The following is a 15808-nucleotide window of genomic DNA, read 5'->3' as shown; positions in this document are numbered from 1 at the left end:
ATTGTGACGTAGAACCTGTTGTGTGTTCCGAGGGAAATCCTCCAGCCTTCACCGACAACAGTTCATCAAACTCGGCTTGGCTCAGTCAGAAGCACCGCTGAAAGCCTCCATCATCCAGGTTAAGTTTCTGGAGGAGTTTATGAGCTCACAGAGCTGGATGCACCTCTGAAAGGATGTAGTGGACTCAGACATGACCCTAAACGTATCTGCGCTGTTTTTCAGTCTTCATAAAGCACATTAACACTGTTATTTTCTTCATAAAATCCATGTTAGCCATTTAGCTATGAAGCTAGAGTCTTCGGGCAGACAGAAGCCCTGCCCATCACACGAATCCACGTCTGTTCTGAAGTGAATTTGACACGCAAATAAAGCGAGTAAACTCAAATGTTCACGCGGCTATTTACTCGCGAATTGCGCGATTTATCCGCGCGTTCCGCGTCTGGTGTGAACGCAGCATCAGCTTAAATTTGAGGGTATTTACATCCAAATGAGGTGAACGGTGTAGGAATTACAACACTTAGCATATGTGCCTCCCACTTGTTAAGGGACCAAAAGTCCCTTAAATTAATTTATTCATTTTCTTTTTGGCTTAGTCCCTTTATTCATGAGGGGTCACCACCGAGGAATGAACCACCAATTTATCCAGCACATGTTTTATAATAATAATAATAATTATTATTTTTTTATAACACGCTTTTCTCAGTCCCAAAGCGCTAACAGGCATACAAGGCAAACAAAGCAGAACAATTAAAACAGTCCGAAAATTAAAAAGAATAAAAAGACTGCAATAAAATATGAATGATACAATATGTGGCGAATGCACTGCCCCTTTAAGGGAGAACTTGTTTTAGAAGGCTGAACACAAGAAATGCAAACAAATGGTTGTTGTTGAATTTTTTTTTTCAGTGGGTTAACTTTTTTATTTAGCTTAAGAAAAACAAAGTGAGCTAGCAAAATGAACATTGTAAATTCAGGATGCTTTCTGACTTCTAATCTCCAAGAGTCTTTGTTACCTCCAAAAAAAAAAAAAAAAAAAAAAAGCCTGTGTTGATGCAAGTTTTAATATAGGCTTTTAATTTTTGTATCAATGTATGAAATTTCTTTGTTTACTACAAATGCATATCACGGACCATGGTCATCATTTATTGATCGTAACTGATTTCTACCTTCAGGCATTTCTAAAATATTATTAATAATTAAAATAAATACAATTTATCCATAAATGTTGCATTATACAAAACATTTTTGCATTTTGTTGTTTACATTCACTTCATAATTTGCTATTAAATTTATTCTAATATGTAAATGTTATGTTATTATCAATGGTAAGAAATAATGATGTATATTTTATGAACACGAGTCTTAAAAAACAGCTTGAATTGAATGGAAATCTAGTGCGGAAATGATGGAACCTGGAAAAATAATTTGTCATGAGTTCCTTTGAGATTTTTCCATCCTGATCTTAAGAGGAAACATACGTATTTTATGTTTTGTCAGTTTGGTGGCTAACTCGTACGAGTTCAGTTGTACGAAAATGTACGATTTTAAAAAAAGAAATGTGGCACCCAGCCCCGCCCCTAAACCCAACCATCATGGGTGTTTGAGCAAATCGTACAACATTTTACGAGTGAGTTTATATGAATTATGTCATGGTCACAGTAGAGTTTGAGCTTACAAAATTCTGTCGTACAGCGATGCGAAAAGGGCCGGGATTAAACAAGATGTTTAGACATTTAAAAAGAAAACTAGCTTCAAATTGCTCCATATTTAAAATTTTTGTCCAAAGGTCATGTTTTGATTTTGATTGGTCTCACGCAGTCAAGTGATTTCGCAGGTCTGAGTTCACCAAGCTTGAACTTTGCAATGCAGTAAACTACGAATATCGGTTTGCCGCATTCGCATGCTTATGAATGGAAGTCTATCAGGCAAAAATTGAAGAGTGAGTGCGGCTTTAGCCACTAAATCAAAAATTTACTAATTGCTATGAGATTGTGTTGGTATTTTTCGATCGATCAAGAAAATAATGTGGCAAATGTAGCTTAATTCCGTTTAATAACCGTTTGGTCTACAACACAAGTTATACACCCATATAGGGTTCCACTTTATATTATGTGTCCCTAACTACAATGTACTTACATCAAAAAATAAATACAATGTACTTACTGTGTTTATAATGTATTTGAAAACACTTGTGGTGCATTTGAGTTGGGATAGAGGTTGGGTTATCGACAGGTTTGGTGGGGTAGGTTTAAGGGTGGGTTAAGGTGTAAGGGATGGTATTTACAAATTTAATTACAAAAGTTAATTACTGATGTAATTACATACATGTATTCAACCAAGCATAAGTACACAGTAAATACATGTATTTACACAATAAGTACATTGTAGCAAACTATTAATTCCTGTGTAAGTACATATTAGTTAAGGCCACTTAATATAAAGTAGGACCCCATATAGAAAGCAAGATTTCTTTTTTAAAGCTGGTGTGTTATGGGCATTTTATAAAACATGTTTAAAATAACTACTAATATAAGAATATTTGGGGTTCGAGTCTGTGACGAATGCTTAAGTATAGCCAAGTTATTTGTATCTCATCTTAAACTTTACAATAGGAAAATCAAAGGGAACCTACAGTCAATTATTCTCCAGGATTCCTACATCGTCCCATTAAATTCATTACAAAAAAATTAAATAAAAATCTTACCGACCCCAAACTGTAGTGTAATTGCAAATACATAGAGCCTCAGCATGCCCAATCCTGAGATAAATACAGCTTTATTCCACCATTTACTGATGAAAAGAAAAATGTTTCATTTGATCAAGCCATCTGTGCATTAGCCTTATCTTTGACTCAAAGCAGCAAAAAGAAGATGAGTTCAAAAGATTTAGCAGTTAATGACTTGGTTTGGTCTGTTCCTCATGCTATGTTTGGCTCTGGAATAGTGCATATGTCATATATATACTTTCATGGTGCATAATTGATACCTACAAGAGCCGATCGTACAGCTTTGGTAACATATCTGGGTGAGTAAATGATGTTTTATATGTAGTGTTTCTGAGTGAACGTTCAGGCCTGATCTTATACCTCCTCTTCATCGTCACTGGCAAGGGAATCCAGCTTTTTGTCTTTGCAGTGGACGCGCTCCGCTTTGTAGGCTTTCTGTAAATTCTCCAACTCTTTAATCTCAGCGTGGAGACGTTCCAGATGAGCTGCGCGCCGGTTCTGGATCAGCCTCATGCGCAGAGGGTTCATGTCGTTGAAGGCAATGCTGGTCAGCTTCCTGTGGACAACAAGACCAGCGATGGTAAAGAGGAAACGCCAATGATGAACTCTGACACTCATGTCCTGGAGGAACTTGTGGTTTGAAAGACTCTCTTTTGTGTGAGTAGTGATGTGCTCTGAGAGGCTAGTAATATGCTGTAAGCGGGTAATGAGAAACTAATGATGCGCTGTATAGGACTAGTAATGTGCTGTAAGAAGCTAATAAGAGATGTGCTGTGCTGTAAAAGGATAGCAAGAGACTAGTAATATGCTGTAAAAGGCTAGTAAGAGACTAATGTGCTGTAAGAGACTAGTAACTTGCTGGAAGAGGCTAATGAGAGACTAGCGATGTTCTGTTAGAGACTAGTAAGAGAGCAGTAACGTGCTGTAAGAGACTAGTAATATGCTGTAAGATGCTAATGAGAAACTAGTGATATTCTGTAAGACTAGTGATATGCTGCAAGAGGCTAGTAAGCGACTAGCAATGTGCTGCAAGAGGCTAATGAGAGACTAGTGATGTTCTGTAAGAAACTAGTAAGAGAATAGTAATGTGCTTTATGAGACTAGTAATGTTCTGTAAGGCTAGAAAGAGACTAGTAATTGCTGTGAGGGGCTCTGGGAGATAAGTGATGTTCTGTAAGAGACTAGTAAGAGGCTGAGAGACTAGTGATGTTCTGTAAGAGACTAGTAAGAGGCTGAGAGACTAATTATGTTCTGTAAGAAACTAGTAAGAGGCTAATGAGAGACTAGTTATGTTCTGTAAGAAACTAGTAAGAGGCTAATGAAAGACTAGTGGTGTTCTGTAAGAGGCTGATGAGAGACTAGTTATGTTCAGTAAGAGACTAGTAAGAGGCTAATGAGAGACTAGTGGTGTTCTGTAAGAGACTAGTAAGAGGCTGAGAGACTAGTGATGTTCTGTAAGAGGCTGAGAGACTAGTTATGTTCTGTAAGAAACTAGTAAGAGGCTAATGAGAGACTAGTGGTGTTCTGTAAGAAACTAGTAAGAGGCTAATGAGAGACTAGTGGTGTTCTGTAAGAGGCTGATGAGAGACTAGTTATGTTCTGTAAGAGACTAGTAAGAGGCTGAGAGACTAGTGATGTTCTGTAAGAGACTAGTAAGAGGCTGAGAGACTAGTTATGTTCTGTAAGAGGCTAATGAGAGACTAGTGGTGTTCTGTAAGAGGCTAATGAGAGACTAGTTATGTTCTGTAAGAAACTAGTAAGAAGCTAATGAGAGACTAGTGGTTTTCTGTAAGAGGCTTATGAGAGACTAGTTATGTTCTGTAAGAGACTAGTAAGAGGCTTATGAGAGACTAGTTATGTTCTGTAAGAGACTAGTAAGAGGCTAATGAGAGACTAGTGGTGTTCTGTAAGAGGCTAAATAGAGACTAGTTATGTTCTGTAAGAGACTAGTAAGAGGCTGAGAGACTAGTTATGTTCTGTAAGAAACTAGTAAGAGGCTAATGAGAGACTAGTGGTATTCTTTAAGAGGCTAAGAGACTAGCTATTTTCTGTAAGTGGCTAATGAGAGACTTGTTATGTTCTGTAAGAGGCTAATGAGAGACTAGTGAAGTCCTGTAAGAGGCTAGTGAGAGGCTAATGAGAGACTAGCGATGTTCTGTAAGAGGTTAGTAAGAGATTAGTAATTGCTGAGGGGCTAATGAGAGACTAGTTATGTTCTGTAAGAGACTAGTAAGAGGCTAATGAGAGACTAGTGATGTTCTGTAAGAGACTAGTAAGAGGCTAATGAGAGACTAGTGATGTTCTATAAGAGGCTGAGAGACTAGTTATGTTCTGTAAGAAACTAGCAAAAGGCTAATGAGACTAGTTATGTTCTGTAAGAAACTAGTAAGAGGCAAATGAGAGACTAGTGACGTGCTTTAAGAGACTAGTAGGCCTAACGTGCTGTGAGACGCTAGTTAGAGATTAGTAATTGCTGTAAGGGGCTAATGAGTGACTAGTGATGTTCTGTAACAGACTAGTAAGAGAGTAGTAACGTGCTGTAAGAGACTAGTAATATGATGTGAGAGGCTAATGGGAGACTAGTAATGTGCTGTAAGAGGCTTATGAGAAACAGGTGATATTCTTTAAGAGGCTAGTAATGTGCTGCAAGACGCTAATAAGAGACTAGCGATGTTCTGTAAAAGGCTAGTAAGAGACTAGTAATGTGCTGTAAGAGGCTAGTAATCAACTAGTGATGGTCTGTGAGAGGCTAGTAAGAGACTATTATGTGCTGCAAGATGCTAATAAGAGACTAGTAATGTCCTTTAAGAGGCTAGGAAGCAAGTAGTAATGTGCTGTAAGTGGCTAATGAGAGACTAGTAATGTTATGTAAGGCTAGTAAGAGACTAGTAATTGCTGCGAGAGACTAATGAGAGACTGGTGATGTTCTGTGGGAGGCTAATAAGAGACTAGTAATGTTCTGTAAGGCTAATAAGAGACTAGTAATGTTCTGTAAGGCTAATAAGAGACTAGTAGCCTAATGTGGTGTAAAAGGCTAGTAAGCGAGTAGTAATGTGCTGTAAGTGGCTAATAGAGAATAGTAATGCTCTGTAAGACTAGTAAGAGACTAGTAATTGCTGTGAGAGACTGGTGTTGTTTTGTAAGAAGCTAGTAAGAGACTAATAAGAGACTAGTAATGTTCTGTAAAGACTAGTAATGATCCGTAAGGCTAGTAAGAGACTAGTAATATGCTGCAACAGGGTTATGAGAGACTGGTAATATGCTGTGAGAGGCCAGTAAAACATTAGTAATGTGCTGTAAGAGACTAGTGATGAGGTTTGAGAGGCTAATCAGAGATTAGTAATATGCAAAGCTAATGACTAGTCTCTCAGCAGTCTCTCGCAGATAATACTGGTATCTCACAGAAATTTAATGATGTGAGAGATTAGTACATTTCTGAGAGACTAGTAAGACACTAGTGATGCCTGTGAAAGACTAGTATTATAGTGATGGTCACAGATGATCTGAAGTGATTCAAAGCAAGGGTCTGTACTTTTCTTACTCAGTATTAACTTAAATTTTAGTTATCTTACTTTGAGCTCTTCATTGAACTATCTGAGGTTTATTTCCTGCAGAAACCTGTGGTTTGGAAAGACTCTCCCCAAGCCAGATTTTCTTCTTTGTGTTTTTGAAACGGTGCCATAGTTTGGAAGCAGGAATGCACAGGTGGAGCACATTTTATCAGGGGAATACGTTTAAAATAGCCTCACCACAGAGGCATCTGACCCATTTTCCATTTCTATTTGTGTGACTGCATCTCAGACAGATGCAGCCCGCTTTGTTTAACTATGACTTAATCAATTTTATATGGCGATGTCTGACTGTGGCAAAAAATAGCTGCGCTGTCACTGTTTAGAAACCGCTGATCTACTGGGATTTTCATGCTTGGCCATCTCTGGTCTACAGAGAACCATTTCAAAAGGAGAAAGTGAAAAGAAAGTTCTGTGGGTGACAGTAGCAATTGATGGCAAAGGTCAGAGGAGAATTGCCAAACTGGCTTGAAAACTGGCATAAAACCCAAGCGAAGCTCATGTCCTGAGGTGGCAGATGTGCTGAATTCATTCAAACTCAGAGTCTGTACTTTTCCTACACATTTCCGACTGATAACCTTAACAACATTTTAGTTGTAATCTTTCTTTGAGATCCAATCAATGCTGTCCTCTAATTCTGATCACTATGGGCCGGTTTCACAAACAGGGGTTAGCTTAAAGGGATAGTTCACCAGTCATATACAAACAGACAAAGAAAATATATCTGTGTCTGTTCTAAACGCAGATTTTAGAATTGTACCCTCCTAAAATTACGAGTACACTTCGTTTACCTTTACGTCTTTATAATTACAGATGCGTGAATTTTATTTACGCATGAAATATTTATGACAGTGATTTTATTCCATACAAAGCACATTGAAAATGGTGAAGGGACCGGACCGCCTTACACATAACTACTAAAGACTGATTTATATTTCTGCGTCGAGTGATCAGCATGACCTACGGCGCCTGCCTTGCATGTAGTCGTCTATTTATTCCTCTGCATGCTACTTGTGTTGCTCTGAAATACACTTCTGAAACGGAAGTTGACACTGTGTTTTTATGTTCCTCTGTGTAAAGTTTCTTTTCAAGTGTTTCGTTTTTGATGAATGCTACCTATTGGTCCATTTTCACTGAGTGGTACTGTTCAGTTTGTTAAGCTTTTATGCCCGTTCCACTGTCAAAAGGCATACCGAAATGGACCTTACCACTTTTTTCGCACAATTCGAAAGGGGACTAAACACAGGAAAGGATACCAAAAGGCGGAGCTAGACGCGCAGCTGAACGCTATTGGTTTACAGAGATGCGTCATTCGCTTGCGCAACAGGCCAGAATGAAAACAAAAGAGCCGCCATGTTTAAAATGCACAGCCAAGAGATCTTTTACAGCGTAAATATATATACATATAATAACGAGCCATGGTCGACACGGGCTCAAACAAACCTTGTCGTCGTCTTGATGAACAGCCACAAAGCCTAAAAGAAGAGCAGATTTACCCTGTGCCCCTTTTACAAGCCAGTCTGAAGCGCGAGCGGTTTAGCTTTTTTTGCTTGCGCTCATCGTGCTTCTATTTTTGAAATATCAAACTTCTTGAGCTGATGATGATTACGTGCGCTTGATTATTGACATGCTTTTGAAAACCCGATCATGTCAGGAACTGACAAACGTGAGAGTGAAGAGCGAAAAAACAAAGTAGAAAAAAAGGAGCACAGTATTTTTTTTTAAGCAAATGTGAACAAACTGCCATGTTTAACTATTATCATCACCTTTTGGACTATTGTGAACTCAGACTGATGGAATTACTATATAACAGAGGCTACATGTGCTGCTGAAGATTACAGACGCAGATGAGAGGTTTTCTCTGACTGTGGGCTAAATTTTGTGTTGTTTTGAACCTAAATAAGGACTAAATATCTGCTGTGTGTAGTTTTTCTGTAATTGTTAACATATCGGAGACTGTAAGGGTCCGTATGTGTTCAATTGTACAAGCAGCTAAAACTCGCTCATTCAGAGGCGGGAACCGGCAGAAGTGCAACAGCTTTAATCACAAGGTAAACAAAACAAACGCTTTCACCTGGAGCTCCTTCACGGGACTCGATACTTGTAAACACCGATACATTGGGCTCGTGGCACTCAGCACTGCCTACACTCGTCACCGATACCAAACCGATCAATCATAAAGCTTGCGCTATGCATCGTTTTTTGAGTGCTTTAAACCTCGTCTGTCGAACCAAGGCTACGTTTTCTGCAAAATAAATGGGTTTTCTTGGTTATTTTGTACAAGAATGTTCTACTAGCATAGATTTTGTACTTGGAACATTACTTCCTGCAAAAATGAAGTCTTTCTGTCTGAATAACACGCATTCAATGTTTTATTTCCAATTGATCGTCTCACCTTCCGTCTGCGATGGTGTTGGGGAAGATGCGAAGATACTGGTACATTTCAACACTGTCTTGAATCTTTAAGATGGCCTCCTCTCTATATTTGAAAAGAGCCAGGGCATATCGGAATATCACCTGTGTTAACGAGAAAAGGCAAGGGTTTAGTTCATAGTATTTAGCCTAAAGCTTTTGTACTGTTTTATTTGTTATAGATGAACGTTACCTTGCTGCCCTCGTACAGTAAGGCGTCCCATACTTTAAACAGTATGCGGGTGGGCAGACTCTCAACAAACAACACCAGAAACCATTCAACTGTGATGAGGGATATGTCTACTTTCAGTGCTTCCAGATGAGCCGTGAGTCGAGGCAGTTTCTCTAACATGAGGTCTTTTAGTACACGCTGATCAGCCTGGGTGGATGAAATGATGATGATGATGATGATGATGAAGTGTGTGAGAGAAACATTAAAGTGGAAATATACACTACCTGACAAAAGTCAACAACAAAGGAACAGCAAGTAATAACTTGACTTCTAGTTGATCATTTGGGATCAGAAGCGGCTTATATGAAAGGCAAAGGCCTCTAGATTACGCTTATTTTACTAAAATAAAATATGATCATGTCTTGATTTTTAATTATTTCATAAGGACAGTAAGGTCTGACTTTGCTTAGACAAAAGTCTTGTCACTAAACAGAAATAATGTCCAGTATGGAATATAAAGTCATGCTGCAGTGGAAGAAGAATAAATATTGTAAATGACTCCAATGAGCTTGGAGAGCTGCATCCATACATCTCTGCAATGACTCAAATAACTTATTAATAGTCATCTGGAATGGCAAAGAAAGCGTTCTTGCAGGACTCCCAGAGTTCATCAAGATTCTTTGGATTCATCTTCAATGCCTCCTCCTTCATCTTACCCCAATCATGCTCAATAATGTTCATCTCGGGTGACTGGGCTGGCCAATCCTGGAGCACTTTGACCTTCTTTGCTTTCAGGATCTTTAATGTGGAGGCTGAAGTATGAGGAGGAGCGCTATCCTGCTGAACAATTTGCCCTCTCCTGTGGTTTGTCGGCACTAATGTCTTCATACCTCAGGCTGTTGATGTTGCCATACACTGCAGATCTCTCAAACGCCCCCATACTGAATGTAACCCCAAACCATGATTTTTCCTTTACCAAACTTGACTGATTTCAGTGAGAATCTTGAGTCCATGCTGGTTCCAGTAGGTCTTCTGCAGTATTTGTGATGATTGGGATGCAGCTCAACAGATGATTCATCTGAAAATTCGGCCATCTGCCACTTTTCCAAATTATCAACTAGAAGTCAAGTTATTATTTGTTGCTCTTACAGCTGAGAGTGACAAGACTTTTGTCAGGTAGTGTGAAGTTGATTAAATTATTGCAGATAATTTTGCAATTTACAAGTTTTTTATGGTAATATTTGTCAACTCTGCTATTAGTATCAGTAGTTTGACGGTAACAGAGTTGGCCATTTTCAATGTTTTAACCCCCCAACAACTGTGTGATCAGTGTTACATTTAGTTCCACTAAATGCTATATAAACTTTTCAGATGAAAAATAATTTCAGATCTTATCCGATCCGATATCTTATCAGATCGTTGAGAAAATGTTACTTCTGGGAGGTAATTCTATTAATTTAAAGGTAAAACATGGTACAGTAAAAGAATTGTCAAGATTTTATGGACACTTTTATAAAATATATTTATATACATTTAATGTTGCAGAATTTGTGATTTAATTAGTTAAATATATAGTTTTGATTAATAATTTGCATAATACATCAAGATTTTCTGCTATATCTTTTTTTTTTGCTTTTTTTGCTTTTTTTTTTATAATTATTATATCGTTATTGCTTTATACATCTTGTGTGACTAATTATTTAAAGAATTATTAATATAACAGTTTGACAATAATACATACACATTAGACACCAATTGTACCTTAAAAGAATAGTATATCTATGAAAACATTTAGATGCACAAAAATTGTATTTAAAAAAGTTCAAATTGCAATAATGGTTAAGAGTATTACTGATTTAACTGAGCCTTAAGGTTTAGAATTGAAGGTTTTACCTGACAGCCAACCAGGTCTTTAGTGAAGTAGTTTGGAGGCATAATGTGTTCCACAATGACAACCAGGCACCAAAAAGCATCGGCCTCCTCCTGTAGTACCAGCAGAGCAATGGCAGCAAGTCTGAACACAGAGATTTTATTCATCATATTAAAAAATCACCACTAGATGTCAGCATATCACATGATATTGCCTATAAAAGTTCATCAAATTTTGCAGTAAATAGTTTCTAGACAGTTTAGAACAAAAGAAAGGCTAATCGTTTTACATGCAGAGTGGTTTTGTTGTTGTTGACATTTGCTAGTGTTGGGCATTGACAAAGGATTGTACAGAATTGTGATGAATCAAATGTAAAATTAAGGACAATATACACTCGGAAATGATGTTTTCTGTTTGTTAAAAGGAACCTATTCATTATTTTTGAGTTTTTTTTTAGAGACGACTTGTTTTATCTTCTATCCACTCAAATTTGTAAAAGAAAAAAAAAGGAAAGTACAAGTTATCTTCGTTTCTTCATGGCGTCCCAACACTAATGGATTGTGTGGAACCTAGCATTTTTTGAGTGGAATGCACTTAAAAATGGTGGAAGGGATTCCCCTGAGGGAACAAGTGTAGGGAAGTTTATGAGTAAGTGTTTAAAGTGGACTGGAATGCAGCCTTAGACTTGACTTGGACTCAGTGACTTGTGAACATGTCCACCAAGGGGAGCGGAAAGAGTCAGGCATCGTTCACAGCAACTGCAGGGCCACAGTGCAACAACAGTGGTGACCAGGGCAATGTGCTGAAGCACACAGTTTATCACAGACTTCTGCATTAATGTTTGTGTAACCAAGTGCTAACTGTACACCATCAAAAAAACAATGCATGAAATGGACCGTGAATGGAAGTGGCCTGGTCTAATAAACCCAAGATTCCTTGTCCATTATATTAATGGAAGATTGCAGATATGTCTATTACACACAGATGTGCTTGCAACTTGATGCACTGTTGGGCGGGCAGCTTTTTGCTGTGGTCAATGTTTTCTTTTTCCCAACAGCACAATCTTTGTGAGCTTGGAGGAAAGTGGACACATTCTAGCAAATGTGATTTGTCAGCCATTAAAACAGCATAATGTGCAATGCCAGACCACCGGAACCATCAAGAATGGTTCAAGAAACATGCTAGTGACTGTCTTGGCTTCTAAATTGATCTGGCATGAACCCAATTTATGGTTTAAAAACATCAGGAAAAGTGGGTTTGCGCAAGCCCCTACATCACCACCACCAGGTCTAGGAATAGATGATCTGCAGTTGAAAGTCTGCATAAATGAAAGTTGCTGGAGACTTTTATTACAGTACGATGAAATATTTCCAACTGAAGTTAAATATTGAATAGGGGGCGGGGTTTTATTTTTAAGCTCCTCCTTTCATCTGTGACTGGTTGAAGGGTTCTGGCTATGTATATTTCACCCAAGTCGACTGCCATTCTACAGTGGAAGCAAATGGTCAGGTTTGGATAAAAGATTATCAAAAAAAGTGTGTTTTGAAGCATTTGCATGGATTCATGCTTTCATTTTAAGGGCCCTATCATACACCCGGTGCATTAAGGCACAAGACGTTTTTGCCCTGACGTGTTGCTATTTTCAGACCAACAGTTTAAATAGAAAATCTATTTGCACAACTTTGTGGACTCACGGGTGTTTGGGTCTAGAATAGAGGTGTGTTAAGGTGCATTGTTTGGCGCGTTGCTATTTTGAGGAACTAAAATAGACTGCAATAAACCAGCGCAGAGCTCATTAATTGTGAGCTTCGCTTACACATTACTTACAACACACATGATGTAGAGCAATAAACAATATCTTTACAAATGAAAAAGAATTAATAGAATAAAATATTACAAAAATTTATACTTTATACATAAATATAATAACCACTGCCTCCATGCCTTCTTCATCTCGGGGGGCTTTTTTTCAGTTTATTCATGACAATTTGCTTTTGTTTAATGTTATTATTATTAGTATTATTTATTATCTGCATATTTATATTTGTTTTACTTAAAACAAGCTTAGATTTGTCCACCTGTCAGGTTTTGGACCATATTGGGCATAGCACCTGCGTTTGGATAACTTCGTTATTGTTGTTTATTTATTAATGGAAATTGGAACTGAATTTAGAAATAGTTTTGACGCAAATCTTTGCGCTTCACAAACAGAAATAATTATGTAGGCTAATGGATGTCTGTGCGTACAACACGTTTCATTGTCCACGAAAGAGAGAAACAGAAAGTGAAAGTAAAGGCTGAATGGAGGTGGCTCGTTCTTTATCCTCGCGCTACAGATGCTCTGTTTTCTAGCTAGCGAAGTGCTCAGTTTTTCCACTTACAAAGTCCGCCATGTAAATAGCAAATGCACCGTGGCGCGACACAATTGACTCTTAAAGGGAATGGGAGATGACACTCTGATTGGTTTATTCTCAAAACATACCCATTACTCATTAAGAGAATAAGCACAACCCTGTTAGACCATGCACCATGGTGCAGTGCATATTTTTTCAGCCTTAAAAAAGCAAAAATGAATTCGGACACTCTCTTAATGCTGTAGCGCCCTGCGCTTTAGACTTTGCTCCAAGATTGTTTAAATAGAGCCCTAAGACTAAAGCCAAACTAGAGCTAAAGCATGCAAAATTCTGTTGTATGGCGCTGCGAAAAGGGGCGGGATTAAACAAGATGATTAGACATTAAAAAAGCGAGTGACTTTTTCAAATTTTCCGGGACAGTTTTCGGAAAACCGTTAGTAGGATCAGTTGGGAAAGATATAGCAGCTTAATTCAGTATAGTTTAGAGGTTTGGAGTTAGTTTGGTGGTTGTAGGATGAACGGTCTAGGAGGAGATGCTTTCTTAAAATAGTCTAAGAAGAAGAAGAGAAAGAAAAAGAAGAAGACGGAAGAATAATAGGTTTATGTAGTATACAGTAACAGTATGTTGGCTTTCTCAAGCCACCATAATACTGTGTACCGATAAATAATAATAAAATCGAGAATGTCACTTAAAGAGCCCATATTATACATGAAATAGGGTCATATTTTGGTTTTGGGGGTCTCCAACAACAGTCTAATATGCTTGCAAGGTCAAAAAATATTTTCATGGTCTTATAACATGCATTTATTTTTACCTAATTATCCCAGCGACTCCCATATGAATCGTCCAGTGATTCATTTGTTCCTAAAACCACACATAACTACACATAACCCTCCTCCAGACGACAACCCACACACACACACACACACACACACACACACACATAAACCTCCTCCAGACGACAACGTGTGCATGCACACACACACACACACACACACACATATTACCCTCCTCTATGGAACGTAAACAAAGCGGCATGCGTCGCGTTTTTAACGTGGCTTTGCACGCCGTATGAGAATATAGCGAGTTAACCGGTAACACTTTACAATAAGGTTCATTAGTTAATGCATTTACTAACATGAACTAATCATGAACAACACATGTACAGCATTTATTAATCATACTTGAACATTTACTAATGCATTATTAACATCCAAACTCATGCTTGTTAACATTAGTTAATGCACAGTGAGTTAACATGAACTCACAATGAACAACTGTATTTTTATTAACTAACGTTAACTAACATGAAAAAATACTGAAGTAAATGCATTGTTCATTGTTGGTTCATGTTAGTAAATGCATTAAGTAACATTAACTAATGTACCTTATTGTAAAGTGTGACCAGTTAACCTGATACAATACAGAACTAAATACATTTGCAAGCTAGAGTAAACGAGGCAACAACTTTAATCGCACGTACTTACACTTGAGAAATAGAGGAAGAAACCGATCCATGTGCTGACATGTCCATCAGTACACTGTACTGATCCTTCCTTTAACAAACAAAGTATTCTTTGTAGCATGTAGTTTCAAGTTTCCAGTAGTTTCCAACTGCTCAAGGGTTATAATGCTGAGGTTTCATCTTTGCATAGAGACTCAATCATATCCATCTGCAGTGTGACTTCAATCGACCGGCATGTTTGTGTGTTTATGTTTGTGTGTTTGTGTGTGTGTGTGTGTGTGTGTGTGTGTGTGTGTGTGTGGGGGGGGTGGGGGGGGTGCAGGTTTCAAATCTCCCGGGTTAGCGCGTGTGCGTGAATAACTTCATTGTCACGTCATGGCGAAACACCTAATGACTCGTTATCAAGACGACTCGTTTGAAGCACTATGAGCCGACTCTTTTATAGCTGAATCAACAGCTTTAAACACTGTACTCTTACAGATTTAAGCCTTAGCTGGATACTTCACTTCAGTTAGAGCTGTGTTACACACTACATGGAAGGGCATTTTCAAAAACCCATAATATGGGCTCTTTAACCTTGATTCAACTTAAAAATAAACCTTAAAAAATCTTAAGTTCTATCAATGTACTTATTTAATAAATTACATAAATAATAACAGATTTGATATAAACAACGTTTTTAAAGCCTAATGAACAATCGGAATTGAATTACCTGTTGAGTCCCTGCACATAGCCGATGGTAGGGTTGTGCCATGAGAAAGCCTGCAGGACTCTCTCCAGCTTCTGAATCAAGGGGCTTGTCGGTGGGGAAAAGTGTTTATTGCTGGTCAGCGTGCGGTCCAGGTCCAGCTGAATCTGTCTGGGCACCAGGTGAGGCGAGCTTCTGCTTTTCTCACACAGTTCGTGATAGCGGTCGGGATGGCGCTCTCTTAATGACTTGGTCCTAGTCTGTATCATGAAGCGCCACACCCTCACGCGGTACTCGTGTGGTAATCCCGTCCGGAGCAGACCCTTCATCTCTGCCGATGAAGTAAGCTCGCCTTCAGGACGTCCGAACAGGAGCTGAGCGCAACGAGCCAGCAAAGGCCCGTCACATTCCTCCTGGTTCAGCAGGTTTTGGGACCTGAACTCTAGGGCCTGGATCTTAGCAAGCAGCTTCAGATCCTCCACTTTATAGTCTACTGCGATCCTAAATCCATACTCATCATAATCACTGTGGAATAATGGGAGTTGCGAGGGT

The 15808-nt window shown here is 38.5% G+C and overlaps 1 protein-coding gene and 1 long non-coding RNA gene across 3 annotated transcripts in view; one reads left to right on the top strand and one right to left on the bottom strand.

The window, feature by feature from the left end:
• Positions 1-1053: 1053 nt before the first annotated feature.
• Positions 1054-15808, bottom strand: part of tbc1d2 (TBC1 domain family, member 2) — a 42378-nt gene continuing 27623 nt past the window's right edge. The window contains exons 11-15 of one of the 2 annotated variants that reach the window (XM_087281058.1): positions 15281-15781; positions 10772-10892; positions 8900-9085; positions 8690-8811; positions 1054-3281 (exon numbers count right to left, since the gene is read on the bottom strand). In XM_087281058.1, the coding sequence (XP_087137184.1) occupies positions 3080-3281; positions 8690-8811; positions 8900-9085; positions 10772-10892; positions 15281-15781 (1132 nt within the window). In that variant the 3' untranslated portion in view covers positions 1054-3079. Of the gene's footprint in view, positions 3282-8320; positions 8540-8689; positions 8812-8899; positions 9086-10771; positions 10893-15280; positions 15782-15808 lie in introns of those variants that run through there. The other variant, XM_087281059.1, reaches the window with a different exon arrangement.
• LOC147833841 (uncharacterized) lies at positions 3931-8646 on the top strand. Its single transcript, XR_015507229.1, has 3 exons — positions 3931-4624; positions 4695-4839; positions 4999-8646. It is a non-coding gene; the product is annotated as an uncharacterized LOC147833841 (long non-coding RNA).

Source organism: Danio rerio, chromosome 14 (genome assembly GCF_052040795.2).
Source record: "Danio rerio strain M-AB ecotype USA chromosome 14, GRCz13ab, whole genome shotgun sequence".
NCBI classification, from domain to species: Eukaryota; Metazoa; Chordata; class Actinopteri; order Cypriniformes; family Danionidae; genus Danio; species Danio rerio.
This window is presented reverse-complemented; position numbering and strand designations above follow the sequence as displayed.